Raw genomic sequence first — 18152 nt, 5'->3', positions numbered from 1 at the left:
TCCATCTTTCTCAAGTTTCCTGTTTCAAATATTTTGTATTTTGATGAGAAATAATGAAAAGGAAAATGACGTCTACAGTCTTTCAGGATTCATCCAACAAAATCAGAGTAACTTTTCAGGTGGAAGGTACATCAAGGCTCTGTTGCTTTGCTTAAACTGTTCCACACTATGGCATTAACTAGATTTTTGTTAATTATTATACTTTATTTATTTTACTGTGCAAAAATACCATGAAAACATATACTTTTATACATTTTTATACTACAAGTGTGCAAAAATATTGAAATATTGATATATCATATGGTTTAATTTGATGATACAGTATCAATATCATGCGCTGCTGTATCGATATATTGCCAAGAGTAATTTTAGGTATTTTACTAAATTATTTTGTGTAAGAGCAACAATTGTGTTTACATTTTCACTGTTTTGATGAGTAAAATGGGTAGCCAGGCTAGCGCCACCTAGTGCCTTCACTCAATTTCATTTCTCTCCAGAGCCTAGGTCAGGAATCAGAACACACTAGACCAGGCATGTCCAAACTACGGCCCGTGGGCCACATGCGGCCCTTGGACAAATTTTTCTTGGCCCTCAGACTTCCAGGTGACTTGGCCCAAATTACCTTATATCAATTAAAACTTTACTTTTTACTGCAAGTTTTTTGAAAATCTACTTTGAAAAAGCTAATATTGAAGATTTAGTTTGTGGTTTTGAGAATTTTAGCATGAATAAAGACTGATGGCTCATTGTAAAGTGTTAAACATGCACATATTTCAATTAATCACTGTACTGAGCACCAGTCTACGGCCGGTGACCAGTCCTCTGCTTCATCTGTGTTTAGAAATGTGGCCCTTGATGAAAAAAGTTTGGACACCCCTGCACTAGACGATTTGCATGAACCCCGGACGTTGTAGACCATGCACCGGCCAGTCAGTGAAGAGCTGAACCAGCTCAAGTTGTGACAACAGACTGCATACGATATCTTCCTTTGGACTCCCTTTGACAAATACAAACTTTGCATTTTTTATTACACCTTTAATTCACAAGTTCACCTCGCAGAAACGACAATGATCATTGACAGACATGTTCACTCTCTGCTTTGTTTGCTGTTGTGCTGGCATTTACTTGGACACCACTGAGTGTTCTGGTGCATTACATACGTCACGACCAAATAGCAGCGACTGGTTAAATAAAAAAAAAGTACCCACCTACTGTCGAGCAAATTAATCCTAATGCTGCGAGGTCAGACAGTTTCCACAAAGTGAAACCAGCTGATGAATCTGGTTATAAAATGGGTGTTTTTCATATCAACTTTGTGCAAACTTAGTGAACTTGATAGAATTTTAGTATCACACCTATGATTTAGCCTTTTTTTCACTGAAATGTATTGAATTGATTTGAAATATATCGTATTGAATCGTACTGAATCGAAATTGTACTGTATTGAAAAACGTATTGTATCGAGGCCTATGTATCGAGGTACGTATCATATCAGGAACTTCTTAATGATACTTAGCCCTACTCGCCACAGATCTGATTTGTAAAATCATCCTTGTGGTTTCACCTGATAAGTTTGAAGTCAGACTGTTCCATTCACTCCAGAAAAGTTACACAGTGCACCTTGAACAACAAACTTTTAACTACCACATCATAATGAAAGCTGATTTCAGACATGCCTGTGGTTTTTTGTCATTCTAGATCATGTTTAATACTAGATTGGGTACTGAAAAAAGTACAGTTCAGGAGCTGGTACCATAAATGCAGTATTTTGGAAAAGTAAATAGCCCGTCTACTATAATAAAAGTAAAATCCTGAAGAGTACTGACTTGTGAGACTTCTTGCTGTTGACTCCGTCGGGTCCCTCTCCGCAGTCGTAGGCCTGGATGGTGAAGCTGTGCTCGCGCTGGCTCTCACAGTCCAGAGGCTCTTTGGACCGGACCAGACCTTCTCCTGTGGACCGGTCCAAAACCACTGCCTCAAACTGGACCGACCCGGACCCCGACGGACCATTGTGCACCTTAAAGCCGCAAATCTCGCCTAAAGAAAAGACAGCAGATCCACATGAGAACGGGGTTGGTTTCAGCTTCCTGTTATACGTGGAGAACGTTCACCTGTTCAGAAGATTGTTTGTTGTCTTTCATCGCTATGGAAACAGCTCAAATATTGATTATTCTGAAACTGGTGAAGAGGTAATATTTCTGCAACAATATCTTTTTTCTCTGTTGCTGTGAGTCATTGGAATAATCTGCCAACAGAGACTCTAACCTGCAGGTTTTCAAATGTTTGCACGTCTGACAAAGAAGTTGCTGATCTCTAAACACATTTGTACACATTGTGGATGAGTGTGATCTGAATGAGTAAGGTGTAGAATGTGTTTATTTGCAAATCTTGGGTGTTGATACAGCGTGGAAGAGGCTAAGAGTGCACGTAGTTGTGTGGCTGATGTTGTTTTTAGAATCGTATTTCAGCACTGTAACCCTAAGTAATATCTGTTTTAATTTGTGTTTGGTCAATTTATCTATAAACACTAGGGGTGTAACGGCGCATGTATTCGCGCTGAACTGCTTCAGTACGGGATGTTTGGTTCGGTGAAGGGCTCTGCACGAGTGAGTTCACGCAATTCATGTGTGTTTACATTCTGCCACAACATGTGCAACTACACGGAAGAATTGGCTCTTTAATATTCACGGGTGAACTCATCTGTGATTGGGGTGGCAGTGTTTCCCGCAGCGCTTTATAGTTAGGGTGGCCACCTTGACAAAAATTGCCCCCCGCCTTCACTACGTCCCTCTGAACAACGTGAATCTTTCCAAAACTACGGTCGTCACGCTGCTGTCCTCTCTTTCGCTGGCACAGAACCTCCAGCAAATCTGTACTTACTGAAGACAATGTGGACAAGTTGTTTTTTCTGACCAAAAATATGAAGATTGAGTAAAACTTCATCCTGGAGCTGTTAGTGCTGCGCTTTACTTTTTGAAAAGTTTTGTATACTGTTTACAAGGAATTTATTTTTTATAATATTTCATACACTTGTTGCTTATTTGAGAATATTGTATTTAACTTATTAGTATTACCAAACAGCACTATGCATTTAGATAAAACAAGAGAGGTAGAGCACTTCACTGGGTCTTAAAAGAGTAAAAAGTATCAGGACATGTTCTCTACAAGGGTTAAGGCAGTGGTCTTAGAACAGAAAATTACCCTTGCAGAAAAATTTTTAAAATGGGTAAGGTACAAACCCTAGGCACTCCGACTGAATATATTAAAAGTCCTTTATTACATGAAGGGACGCCAACGCGTTTCGACCAGCAAGATGGTCTTCGTCAGGGCAAAGTATGACATACTTTGGGCAAAATATATCCTCGGATTTGTACCTTACCTCATTACCTTACCCATTTTTAAATTTTTTCTGCAAGGGTAATTTTCTGTTCTGAGAGCACTTTGCATTTATTTTATTTTCCCATTTGTATAATGTTAAAAGAAATTGTTGGTTTAATAAACACACAAATATACTGTACCAAAAATGAACCAAACCGTGATCTTTAAACAGAGGTACATACTGAACTGTGATTTTTGTTTACCGGTACACCCCTAATATACACTGAATCTGTATTTTAGTATTTCCACCAACCTGCTCATGGACTACATGTGTAATTGAGCATCTACGCTATAACCTGGCACCAGCATCTTTCCTAGGACATGTCACATTTCTATGGTGGAATTCAGTAGCGTGCGCTGAATTTTTTCAATATTTAGTTGATAATAATTCAACAGTGCCACTTATTATGCCAACAACAGTACAAATTAGTATATTTATTTTTACTCATATTAATTGCATGTATACAGGGCCATTTTGGAGTCAAATTACAGAGAGCTAAACCATATAGTTGATTAATATTTGTATATATTGGATTGTAACAGGGTGATTTGTTCCACCTCCTACACCTTGTTTATGCAGCTGAGCCTCCAGTACTATTGTTATTTATGTAATTATTATTATGCTTAATGAATTATTTGGATATAATTCAAAACTATTTAATTATACCTTTGACACGCGATAATTTTAGATTTTTTTTTTTTGTTCAACCACTGCTTGCCTTGATTGCCATGACCGCACGCCCCCGGTGGAATTTTCTGTTTACCCGTCACATTTGCAGATTTGTTGACCCGGTTTACGGTTAATCTCTCTGTAATTACTGGGCCTATCCACATGAAACAAAAACTGGCACAAAGTTCAAAGTCTTTTCTGTGAGTATAAATAAACAAAAGTGAATAATTCTGTCACAATAGCTTCAGAAAGTGGTGCCAATGAATCAAACCCAAAGAGATAATTCATGTCATTTGAAGGGAGGGATTTGTGTCAGTTTTGTGGAACCAGTCAATCCCCGATAAATAATAAGAGCCAGTTTTTGTGGGTTTGGTTTGGTTATTCTAAAACAGTAAATCTCCTAGTTTTCATTTTGGTTGTCGTTACCTGAGAATTTAACAATTTATTACATTACCTTAAAGATTTGAATAGATTTTAATCCACAAATAATAGCCCTAGAATAAACACAATCAAATATAGAAACATCTTTGTAGATAAATTAAATTCAGCGAACAATTTTGGCCAATGCAACAAGAAGTGCCGAAATTCAATATTCGTGCAACAAAATCTGCGTATTAAAGGTGCACCGCGTAACTTTTCAGGTGGAAAGTACACCCTGGCTCTGTTGCTTTGCTTAAAATTTTCAACAATATGGCATTAATCAAATTTATCTTGGTATTAGAGCTAATTATGGCTGTTTTTACTGCTCAAAAATACCTTGAAAAACATTTATTTACTATGAGTGAAGTCACCTTGCCACTAGGAGTGTGCAAAAATACTGAAATATCGATATCCTTTATTTGATGATACAGTATCGATATAGTGGGCTGCTGAGTAATTTTAGGTATCTTACTAAATTGTTTTGTATAAGAGCTACAGTTGTGTTGACATTTTCACTGTTTTGATGAGTAAAATGGGTGTTTTTCATATTAACTTTGCACAAACTTGGTGAACTTAGTCAATTTTAAGTGTTGCACCCATGATTTTGACGTTTTTTCACTAAACTGTATCGAAAAACGTATCGTATCGAGGCCCGTGTACCGCTGTATGTATCGTATAGGCAACTTCTTAATGATACTCAGCCCTACTCGCCACAGATCTGACTTGTAAAATCATCCTTGTGGTTTCACCTGATAAGTTCAATGTCAGACTGTTCCATTCACTCCAGAAAAGTTATGCGGTGCATCTTTAACAATAGACTTTTAACAACCGCATCATAATAAAGCAGATTTCAGACATTTTATTACATCACGTTAAAGATTTGAATAGATTTTAATCCACAAATCAAATAACAGCATTGAATTTTCACAGTCACTGCCCACTGCAACAAGAAGTGAACTGAAATTGATGAAAACTGACAAAAATAGAATTACTATAAAGGTTATTAGAATTGCAGGTTCAGCAGTTTGAGAGCCAGGAAACCGGTCAGTCAGTCAGTATCATGTGACGTTACTGATACTTTAACATGAAGCGTTGGTGAAGATATCTCACATTTTGCAGCAACTTCCTCTAAAAACACACAGTTAAAAACACTACTACTCCATACTAAACAAACAGAACAGATATTTTTATGTTAGTTTCACTTGTTTAACCCAGAATAGAGTGATTGAGGAGATGTGGAGATGTGGGAGAAAGAGCTGCAGAGGAGTGAAGCTGCTGCTCCGGCAAAACCAGCTAGAATTACACTATGAACAGAGTCTATAAATAGTGCGAACGAATACACTGCTTTTAATATTTAGACGTCCTATTGGGAATCACAGCGCACACTGACATCACAAGAGACACTCGAGTTTGGTTTGTGTCACTGCTCACAATTGTAGACCTGCTTTTAATGGACTGGTTTATTTTGGTAGATGTTAAATAACAAATTCAATTATCTGTCTCACACTCGATCTGTTACCTCATCAAAAACACACCCAGAGTAGTGCTTTGTTTCATTCACACGTTTTTCATTAATCCTTTATTATTAGTCTGTCTACATCCACGAAGCTCAAAATACTCCTTGTGATGTCACGAAGCTGTAGTTTTCCTTTTAACAGCTCCTTTTAATTTTAGTTTCGCAGAGAACAATCCTAGAACTAAAATCATCCAAATACACGCATCAAGAATTTCGGACTTCCAGTTACTGCGCAATGCATAGAGGGAAGGATTTTACGAAAAAGTGAGCATCAAACCACCATGTTTGATTTTACAGTGAGATGCGTCTATTGACAAAGCCGATCATCAAAGCAAAACCCCGATCCCTCACTCAGCCTTGGTTACGAATTTAAAAAGTCAACGCCAAAGCAAAAGGCACCAGCTGTTCGCCAAGAAACACCTTCCACTGAAAACAGACCAAGACTTAATGTTGCTGTAAAACCACAAGAACAAGAAAGTGCGAGCTCAGCCTGTTTGTCTTCTGTATCTCTCACTTAACAAATGGGATCCCGCTTTGATGGCGCTGCACATACAAAATGTTCGTTGCAAACTCGGGATGATTTAGTTTAGGCAGTCAAAGGTTTCCTTTTTCGTCCTTCCTGTGGGTCAATCCAGCCCATCGCCTTCGCCTTTCACTATTTTTCAATTCCGATGGGAAAGGAAACAGTTTGAACAGGGGTTTGCAGTCACACACATCTGATTCCCTTTTGCATTTATGGAGTTCAAAAACACATTTCTCGAGCCGTTTTCCGCTGTTAGGATCCAACAACCACACAATTAATGATGTCCGAATCTCAAAACTAAAATATGACAATATCAGAACCAGAAACAAATGGTTCAAAAGACTTTGAAAAGATCGACTTTGTCAACAGACGCATCTCACTGGGAAAACAAACATGGAGGTTTGATGCTCAATTTTTCTGAAAATCCTTCCCAGTATGCAATGCGCAATGATCGGAAGTCCGAGATTCTTGATGCGAGGATTATTCTAGTGTGTATGCAGAGGCGGTGCTACCATTAGGCAAAAATAGGCAGCTGCTTAGGGCCCCCAAACCTGGAGGGGCCCCAGCCAATTGCCCTCAGTGCCACGAATGTCTGAGGCCTCGGAGCAATTTCATTTTCTCTCAATATGACATCAAATTAGAGTATTTTACTTTTAAACAATAATCATTAAAAAAAAAAAAAAAATCATATGTAATGGATGTAAACAAAAATATAATTGTTCTTGCAAAAAAATAAAACTACTTTCAATTCTGGTTATCTGTGTGTCTCAAGAACAATGAGGAAAAACAGACAATGAATATATTAAATCAAAACAAAACAAAACAAAAAACAAACAAAATGTGCATTATAGTGAGGGTCCCATACTCCAGTTCGCTTAGGGCCCCCAAATTGCAAACTCCGCCACTGTGCATATGGAGTTTAAAAACACAGTGAAGCACTTCCTGAATTAAACACATAAGATGTAATAGCTTCACCTGGAATATTCCACCGTACAGCATTTAATTTATCTGTTTCTATGGAGACAAGCAGGGGAAGTCGTTAGGTCAAGTTACAGGTCTGTGGAAAGTGGATATGTCCTGTCAATCGTCATATCATTGTTGCACTGTCAAAGCTGAGATTTTATATTCTATTACTGATCTTTTTATTTTATTTTGACTTGTACATTTACATTTATATATTATGTCTTATTTGACTCCTGTCTCTTGCCCTTTTTTGCTACTTATTTAGAATTTATTATTACCATTTTATATTTTATTGTGATGTGTGAGCTACTGTGTCCAAATAATTTCCCTTGTGGATCAATAAAGTTTGTCTAAGTCTAAAGGAGAGCCCACTCACAGTAAGAGCACTTGTCTTTAAGGTGTGCTATAGAAATAATTAAAATAAATGCAAGAAAGACGACTTCAGTGTCATTGTATGAGACTTTACAAAACCATCATATCTGTAGATACTAGAAGTGGGACAAAGTCATTGTTTTGCAAGTTTCAAGTCTTTGACCTCAAGTCTGAGTCAAGTCTCAAGTCAAATACAGGAAAGTCCAAGTCGAGTCTCGAGTCACTGGCCCATGAGTCCAAGTCAAGTCCAAGTCGTCTGCTTTGAGCTTCAAATCATTTCAAGTCTTTAAACCAAAATACCAAATATTGCTTAGATTTTTGCAATTTAAATGAATTTTAAACTAAATTGTATTTAAAAAGTCATGGTATATGAGTATTTAAATTTTAAGTTGTAGAAATGCAAATTTTTCCGTTTAAAATGTTTTGACAAGAGTGTGAATTACGGTCAGAAGAGAAAGAGTTAAGATGTAAGAGCGCTTAATAACACTTTATTTGTCAACTAGTCTAAGCATCGAGTCTTCTCAAGTCACAGGGTTCAAGTACAAGTCGAGTCCCAAGTCTTGATTTATTTAATCAAGTCTAGACTCAAGTCCAAAAAATAGTGACTCAAGTCTGACTCGAGTCCAAGTCACGACTTGCAAGTCCCCAACACTGGCAGATACACAAGTTATTACATTATTGGCCTGTCATTAAATCATGGGCTTATTACATTTAAAGTTGGCCAAATGTATAGGTTATTGTCCGTTATTACATTATCAGTTGCGACAACCCTCCACCGGAAAAGTTACATAATGCATCTTTAAGTAATAATTTAGTAAACTTCAAAACATTACAATTACTTTATAAAGCGAGACACAAACAACTACCAGAAAATAATGAAAATATGTTTTGCGAAAGAGATGCAAGCTATAATTTAAGGAACCAGATGAACTTTAAAAAATATTCTTCCAAACAACGCTGAAAAAAGTGTATCACACAATGTGGGGTTGATTTATGGAACAATTTAAATGAAGAGCAAAAAAGTTACACTACCTTTAAAAAGTTTTAGAACACCCTAATTTTTCCAGTTATTTATTGCATTTCAAGTCGTGCAAGTCCAATGAAGAGCTTGAAATGTTACAAAGGCAAGAACTGAACAGCCAGAGGTTAAAAAAAAAAGATAAAAATACAAAACACAAATCCAAGCTCTGCCAAAACTACCTCAGGAAAAAAGAACAAGATAGTAAATTGAAAACATGTGTCCAGCACAGTGTCCAGACTTAAACTCCATCCAGCTGGTTTGGGATGAACTGGACAGAAGAGTGAAAGCCAAAAAAAAAAAAAAAAAAACTACAAGTGCCACACATGGGGGGAACTTCTGCAACAGACTTGGGAAGAACTTTCTGGAGAATATTTGATTTCTGTTGTAAAAAGAACGAGCCACGAGTGTGTTCAGCTGTTATATCTGCCAAAGGTGGACACTTTCATGAATCAAAAGTTTAGAATATGTTTTGGTCGACAGTAAACGGTAAAAAAATGGCTTGGTGCGTGTGGTGATCTAAAACTTTTGAGCAGTAGTGTACCTAAATATATACGGCTTTAAACAACTTTAAAAGAAATAACATGTATACAAAATATGTAGGAGGAAGATGAGTATACAACAAGAGGGAAAAAGGAAAATTAAACAGTGTATGTGTTGAATCGTATCAAACAAAACAAAAAAGTAGGAATGCATGTATCGTATTTTCTGCGCTCTTAAGCCTCCAACCCCATCAAAAAACGACTGCACGCCCCGCAATAAAGAGCGCCCTATACACGAATCCACTCGGGTGTCCCAGCATGACTTCGGTAAACTACAAAGCCGCACCACCCGCACGCAGACGAGGAACGGAACGGAGGAACGAGCCGAAAAAGCGAGTACAATGTGCCACTTCTAGACACAACTGAACAACTGAGTCACTGCGAACACGACGACAATCCAGCGGTCCCAGACAGCACCCTCCCTACACGCCACAACTGAACAAAGCCCAGAGTCACCATGAACGCAACAAACAAAGTCCCACTGACCCATCCAACTGTTGTGTTTCGATTAAAGTCCAGTACGGTTTATTTGTGAAAAAAGTTCAAAAATAGACCATTCTATGATAATCCAGAGCGCCTAATAGTGCGTTCAACTAGTCTTCCTACTTCTTTTTGAGCGTAATTGTAATGCAGCACAATATGTCCAATAATCTTATGTTGATAATATTATAATATCTCATGTTACTCAAATAAATGAACTGAATTTTGGTAACTAAATTAAAAACGTCTTGTACATTGCATTATTTATTCACCTCTCGTACTTCTGTAGCCACTTCTGCCCTGGATCGGACTGGACTGCTGAAAAAATGACCACCAACCTGCGCCATCAACTTCTCCAAACACCACGAAACACATAATTTTCCTGCATTTCTAGTTGGCACACTTTGACGGAGCTGCAATTGAACCTCCAACCTTCATGACTGATGCCCTAAAACCATTATTCTTGTACTGATGTAAGATAAAATTTCATATATTGTTGTTGTGTTGCCCACCCAGATTCCACATGCCCCTTACATCAGGCCCGTCTGTATTTGCATTCATTCAGTTGATTTGCGTCTGGCAGCGCAGGAGTTGACCTATTTATCATTTAGCTCTGAGCCAAGCAAGACCCTGACAGAGGCTTTTAGAACAGCGTGGTTTTGACGACGCGCGGTACTGCAAAATCAATGCCCAAAATATGAATCATAGGTTAAAATTGCTGGGTACTCAAGATATTTTCGGAGAACTCGACCAAACCTCACTCCAAAACTGGAAAATTACAAAGACAAATCTATGCTCAAGTCCAGGCCAGTCACGATTACGAACTTTGAAGCACGATGTATCACTACTGACGCAAAAACTTCAAAAGATCATCCCGGTCAATAAATCTTTAAATAGACAGTATCATTAAAAGATGTGAGCAGTGACAAAATAAAATGGCAGAATGAAGAAATACTTCACTGTATCACCGCATCGGAAACGATCTGCGTCCAGACACGTTGTTTCTGTGTCTGCAATCCTTCCCTATCCACACAGCTTTGAGTGTATTTGTTTTACGTTTTTACAGAAATGAAAGTTAAACCTGCATAGCTAATTTTTATGAACTAAGCTAAAAAAAACTGCTCGCTGATGTGGTTCAGCTTCTGTTGGACTAAAGGACACGACTCAGTGGAATATGAGTGTTCTTTCTGTGACAGAGGGGTGTTCTGCTGATGGTGAGTCTGTTCTGTGCTTCTATCGCGTTGGAGATGGTTCATGTGAAACTTTTAAGAAATTATACATCTGCAGGTCGTACACACAGACCGTATATATGAATGGACATATATTCTAGCCTCTTAGTGTTTTGGCGGTGAATTACTTCGTAGTACATAAACCTACATCAGTGTATCAGTGTTTTCAGGTGTCCACACAGCACCAAACCAGATCTGTACTCAGATGAATTCGTGGGAGCAGATCGTTCCGTGTCTGGAGCCGTTTTCAGTCGGATTAGTGTGAACGAACACGGCACCCACAACGAAAACGACTCGAATATGTACAAGTGTGGACAGGGCCTTAGCCATAGGAGTTACTTTTTTAACCCTTTGTAGCTCAGATAGTTTTGTATTACAACAAAACTCTCCCAATTATTGCAAAGAGACTATACACACAACAAATATTGCGACCCAAAATATATTGACCTTGCTATACTTAATGATTAGTCAATATAGTAATTATCGTGACAGGCCTATACAAGATTTTAAAAAATGTTATTGAATCCAGATGTAAACTCATGGATAGAAAATCTCTTGAACTCATATCCCTCGTGTGTGCAATCTTATGGGAATTTTATCTTGTGAGATCTTGTCCCATCCATAACAATAAAAATTTTTCTTGGGGTCTAAAGAGGTCAAATAAAGTAAATGTAATAGTTATTGTGTAAGATCAGACTAAAAATAGGGTCAGTCCATATGAAATCAGCCGCCCTCCCCTATGAGAATTCTCAGATTTGTCTGAAAAAAAAATTCAAACATTTTCTAAAATTACCAAATGAAAAAATGTCGTTGAAATTAAGGCTTCTGAAAAAGTCAGCACGGCCCCAAAATTTCAATGGGCCATAACTCAGGAATGACTGAGGGGATTGAGTTAAAATTTTAGATTCTTTCATTTAGTAATTTTAGAAATTTTTAGAAAAATTTTCAGCCAAATCTGAGAAGGCTCATAGGGGAGATTCCTTGAAAACAGCTGATTTCATATGGACTGACCCAATACTCTTTTACATTTTATCCTACAGTAAGTAATTTTATAATCTATGTTATAATGTATTTTCCTCATCACAAACCTGGACTTGTGTTTTGTTTCATTCACACGTTTAACACACAAACGCTGCATATTTAAGATGAGTTCTTCTCTCAAATACAAAACACCCTGTTCCACCTGCTGATGTCAAGTGGTAATACAGGAAGTGCTCCACTGTGTTTCTAAACTCCACACAGCTTCACTTGAATCATTTGGATAATTTCAGCCAATCTCTTCTGAACAAAAGGTAAAAGGTATCTTGAAATGGACTGCTTCATGACATCACAAGGTGGAACAGAGAATTTTCATCTTTGGAGATGTAGACAGATTAATAATAAAACGTTACTTAAACATGTGTGAATGAAACAAAAAAACAACTCCAAGTCTGTTTTTGAGGAGGTAACAACATTCTAACATGGCTTAAATCATCTTGGCGCCAACTAGTCTTTGATTGTTAGTAACTACCTGCTTAAAGGTTGGATGGAGGAATTTTTTGTTTGTTTCATATTGTCGATGAATGTTCAAAATAAAATGATAGAGATGCAGCAGCTTTGTAATTATGATAACAAAAAACAAAATAACAAAAAGAAAAATAATGAAAATCCATCAATTGTGGACGTGGTGGGGGCAGATAAACATCAGCCAATAGATAACAAGGCTACCTCTTTATCTATTGGCTGTTGGATTGTCAATCAAACTCCCTACATTTCTAGCGTCACTGACTTGCCGGCGCGCTGGGATTATGCAGTTTACGTTCGCCTCTCACGCACTGATGCCGTTTACTCAACCGACACAGCGGTTCTTAGCGTCTTTATCGAACTGTAGCTTCCTCTCACACAAAGTTTTGCGCGGAGTTTGTTGTAATGGCGGACAAGAATTCACGACCATTTCGCCACAAAAGAAAGTCTGTTTTTGACGTCACTGAAAGAAGAAGAGAAGGGGGAAGAGGAGCGAAGCGCAACATTTAAAAAAGGACAAACAGTCGCTGCATTTGTCTTTCCTTGGAAAATCTTCTATACAACCTTTAAATAAATGAACCTTGTGTTTTTATTATGGATCTGAATGTGTCTTACTAATTTGTCTGCCAAATTTGTGTCATATATGATGTATATGTGCCAAGGAAGGGGACAGATTTCAGTTGGGTTGTGTTCAGTAGTGAGCTCAGAGGTGGATGAAATACTCAATTTTGTTGCTTAAGTAAAAGTACAGATGCAGGGGCAAAAAGTTACTCAAGTAAAAGTGTCAAATGAAAAAATCTGCTTACCTGTTTAAAAACTCATTTAAAGAGTAAAAAGTAAAAGTATTTTCCAGAGGTTTTTAGCACAATTAAAGGCTGAAACGTAGTGATTTTGATCAAGAATTTATTTTAAGTGATTCAGTAGATTTCTTAATATTTGTAGCTGTTTTTGTATTTTCGGTTTGCTCAAAGTTGGGGACAATTTTGTTACTAAAATAAAAGTACAGATACAGGGGCAAAACATTACTCAAGTAAAAGTGTCAAATGAAAAAATCTACTGAAATAAAAGTAAAATACCAGTTTAAAAACTTATTTAAAGAGTAAAAAGTAAATGTATTTTCCAGAGATTTTTAGCACAATTAAAGGCTGAAACGTTGTGATTTTGATCAAGATTTTAGCTGTTTTTAAGTGATTCAATAGATTTCTTAATATTTGTAGCTATTTTTGTGCATTTGTGTTTTTGTTTTTGCTCAAAGTTGGAACAGAAACTCAAATGAAATGTGCTGAAAATAAGTCTCAGCCTAAAGAAAAGTACTTTTTACTTTTCAGTCAGATCTAAAATGTAGTGGAGTAGAACGTACAGATACATGCTCTCAAATGTAAGTACAGATATCTAAAAATTGTACTTGGGCATTTTACTTTTACTTTCGTGCTACTGACTCAGATACCCAGGTGTTTTATCTGAGTGTTTAGTGAGAGTGTTTTACCGGCGTAGTGCAGGGGAGCGTCTTTGTCGAGGGCGAAGAGCGGCGGGTTGAGGAGCACGGTGTTGTCGTTCTCCATGACGATGCCCTGGTACTCCGTCTCGATCCATGGCTTGTGCTTATTGGCTGAACAAAAGCAGAGCACAGGCTTCGGGTTAAACAGAGCAATTACACAGGGAACCAGAGAGTCTATTTATAACCCTGCATTATGATCAAGGACATGGGGTGAGCGCCGACCGGAGGAGGCCAAGACAATGAACGCTGGCAAAAACGGGATGTGAGGGGAAGACAGTTTTAATCGAAATGAGAAAATACATGAGAAATATTCTGAAATTAGGACTGAAACAGGAATTTTACTTTTCAAAATCGAGATTCAGTTCACGTTATGATCGAGACGAGGATGTGCACGGACTGGAGAATGGAAAAATTGGATCTCTATAAGGAAGAGGTTTTGATTTGGATGAAAAAAAAAGATGATTCTGAAACTATTCATGTTATATGGACCCATTTTGAGGACTTTTGGTCATTAAAAACACAAAAAACGTTCAAACCTTTCATCATTTTTACACCCATGGGGACAATATTTTAAGAGAAATGAGAAAAATACACTAAAAATATTCTGAATTTAGGGCTGAAACAGAAGTTTTACTTTTCAAAATCGAGATTCAGTTCACATTATGATCGAGATGACGATGTGCATGGACTGGAGAAGGGAAAAAATTTATCTCTATAATGTTCAAACATTTCATTATTTTGACACCCCTGGAGACAATGTTTTAAGTGAAATGAGAAAATAAATCAAAAAGATAAATCAAAAATATATTCTGAAACTAAGGCTGGACTACTTTGGAAAAAAAATATAGTGGTTGGGTTTGGATTTTTGATTTATTTTGCAAAATCAAGATTCAGTTCACATTATGACCAAGATGACAATGTGCATGGACTGGAAAAGGGAAAAAATAAGGAAGAGGTTTTAATTTGGATGAAAAAAAAAAAGATGATTCTGAAACTACTCATGTTGTGTAGAGCCATTTTGAGGACTTTTGATTATTAAAAAACACAAAAAACGTTCAAACCTTTCATCATTTTGACACCCATGGGGACAATGTTTTAAGTGAAATGAGAAAATACACTAAAAATATTCTGAATTTAGGGCTGAAACAGAAGTTTTATTTTTCAAAATTGAGATTCAGTTCACGTTATGATCGAGACACGAGGATGTGCACAGACTGGAGAATGGAAAAATTTGATCTCTATAGGGAAGAGGTTTTGATTTGGATGAAAAAAAAGATGATTCTGAAACTATTCATGTTATGTGGACCCATTATGAGGACTTTTGATGATTAAAAAAACTAAAAACTTTCAACAAACAAACTTTTCATCATTCTTAAACCCATGGGGATGACGTTTTAATTGAAATGAAAAAAAAAAAAAAGATAAATCAAAAATGTATTCTGAAACTGAAGCTGTTGGGTTTGGATTTTCAATTTATTTTACAAAATCAAGATTCAGTTCACGTTATGACCAAAATGACGATGTGCAAGGACTGGAAAAGGATAAAACTACAAAAAATGATTTCTAAAAGGAAGAGGTTTTGATTTGGATGAAAAAAAAAGATGATTCTGAAAGTATTTATGTTATGTGGAGCCATTTTGAGGACTTTTGACCATTTTGATCATTAAAAAAACAAATAACATTCAAACCTTTCATCATATTGACACCCATGGGGATAATGTTGAATGCAATTGAAATGAGAAAATAAATAAAAAAGATAAAAAAAATATACATACAGTATATTCTGTCAAACTAGGGCTGAACTACATTGGAAAAATTACAGATGTTGGGTTTGTATTTTCAATTTATTTAACAAAATCAAGACTCCTGATGATGTGCATGGACTGGAAAAGGGGAAAAAATAAGGAAGAAGTTTTAATTTGGATGAAAAAAAAGATGATTCTGAAACTATTCATGTTACGTGGAGCCATTTTGAGGACTTTTGGTCATTAAAAACACAAAAAATGCTCAAACCTTTCTTTATTTTGACACTTTGACGCCCATGGGGACAATGTTAAATGATGTTGTTAAAATAAAATAAAAATAAAATAAATACTTTGGAAAAAAACTATAGTTGTTTGGTCTGGATTTTCAATTTATTTTACAAAATCAAGATTCAGTTCACATTATGATCGAGGTGAGGATGTGCATGGACTGGAAAAGGAAAACGCGACAAAAAACGATTTCTATAAGGAAGACTTTTTGATTTGGATGGAAAAAAAAGTTGACGCTGAAACTACTCATGTTATATGGAGCCATTCTGAGGACTTTTGATCATTAAAAAACACAAAAAGCGTTCAAACTTTTCATCATTTTGACACTCATAGGGACAATGTTTTAATTGAAATAAGAAAATAAATAGATAATAAAAAAGATAAATCAAAAATACAAAAAAAAAATTAAAAATATATTTACTTTGGAAAAAATATAAATGTTAGGTTTGGATTTTCAATTTATTTTACAAAATCAAGATTCAGTTCCCATTATGATCAAGATGACGATGTGCATGGACTGGAAAAGGAAAACATGACAAAAAAGGGATTTCTATAAGGAAAAGGTTTTGATGTGGATGAAAAAAAAAGATGATTCTGAAACTATTCATGTTATGTGGAGCCGTTCTGAGGACTTTTGATCATTAAAAAACACAAAAAAAAACTTTCACAAAACAAACCTTTCATCATTCTGAAACCCATGGTGATGATGTTTTAATTGAAATGAGAAAATAAATCAAAAAGATAAAACAGAAATATGTTTTGAAACTAGGGCTGAACTACTTAAAAATATATTTACTTTGGAAAAAATATATAGTTGTTGGGTTTGGATTTTCTTTTTTTCTTTTTTTTTTTTACAAAATCAAGATTCAGTTCATGTTATGGTCAAATTGACGATGTACATGGACTGGAAAAGGGGAAAAAAATAAGAGGTTTTGATTTTTGATGAAAAAAATATGATTCTGAAACTATTTATGTTATGTGGAGCCATTTTGAGGACTATTGATCATGAAAAAAACAACTTTCAAAGCTTTCAGTTTTAAACCTATGGGGACAATGTTTTAATGGAAATGAGAAAAATAAATCAAAAAGATCCTGAAACTGGGGCTGAACTACTTTGGAAAAAAATATAGCTACTGGGTTTGGGTTTTCAATTTATTTTACCAAATCAAGATTCAGTTCACATTATGATCAAGGGACATGGAGCGAATGTGTACGGACTGGAGGGCAACACAATTAACTCCACAAAAGATTATTCTGGAGCTATTCAAGGGTTTCAGTTTCTTCTTATATGGAGCCATTTTGAGGACTTTTGACTATTCAGAAGATATATTATTTTGTTTTGAATTGTTAATTTGCTACGGCAGCTATCCTATTTTATTTGATTTTTATTTTATTTTATTTTTTTTCAGCGTTGGAACAGCACATATATTGAAATTTGAGTAGCAATTTATTTTACAAAACACATCCAGACGTATTCACATTTGAGAAAAGACTGAAATATGAATGGAAATACTGTAGGAATGTCACAAATATTTTGTTTTATATAAGAAACACACAAATATTTAGTTACAGGTCAGATCTATGGAGAGGCAAGCTCACACTGAATAAGAACAGAAAAATAGAAGAATGTTTTCAAGGTATTTTTTGAGCAATTTTTTCAAAGACCTGTAATTGAATAAGAGCAAGACAGATATGTTTAATGCCACACTGTGAAACATTCTAAGCAAAGCAACAACATCTCCATGGAGACAAGAAGTCAGTCATGAGAAAAGTTACATAGTGCATCTTTTACATAACCTGTAATTTGTTGATTGCAACCATTCAAATTATAATTTGATCAGTCTTAAACCAGGCGTACACTGTGCGATTTTTGGCCCTTTTTGAGCCGATTTGTCACTCGTGCCACTGTTTTTCTAGCCACGTTGGCGCCACCTAGTGTCTCCACTCAATTTCATTTCTCTCCAGCGACTAGGTCAGGAATCAGAATACACTAGAGGGTTTGCAAGA

At 36.2% G+C, this 18152-nt stretch overlaps 1 protein-coding gene across 1 annotated transcript in view; it reads right to left on the bottom strand.

The window, feature by feature from the left end:
- clstn3 (calsyntenin 3) overlaps positions 1-18152 on the bottom strand; it is a 101534-nt gene that overhangs the window by 66040 nt on the left and 17342 nt on the right. Inside the window, exons 3-4 of the mRNA XM_055163796.1 lie at positions 14101-14223; positions 1827-2037 (exon numbers count right to left, since the gene is read on the bottom strand). Coding sequence (XP_055019771.1) covers positions 1827-2037; positions 14101-14223 — 334 coding nt within the window. The remainder of the gene's footprint in view (positions 1-1826; positions 2038-14100; positions 14224-18152) is intronic.

This window comes from Boleophthalmus pectinirostris, unplaced genomic scaffold (assembly GCF_026225935.1).
Source record: "Boleophthalmus pectinirostris isolate CB_2022bp ecotype Guang Dong unplaced genomic scaffold, ASM2622593v1 HiC_scaffold_6, whole genome shotgun sequence".
Lineage (NCBI taxonomy): Eukaryota > Metazoa > Chordata > Actinopteri > Gobiiformes > Gobiidae > Boleophthalmus > Boleophthalmus pectinirostris.
This window is presented reverse-complemented; position numbering and strand designations above follow the sequence as displayed.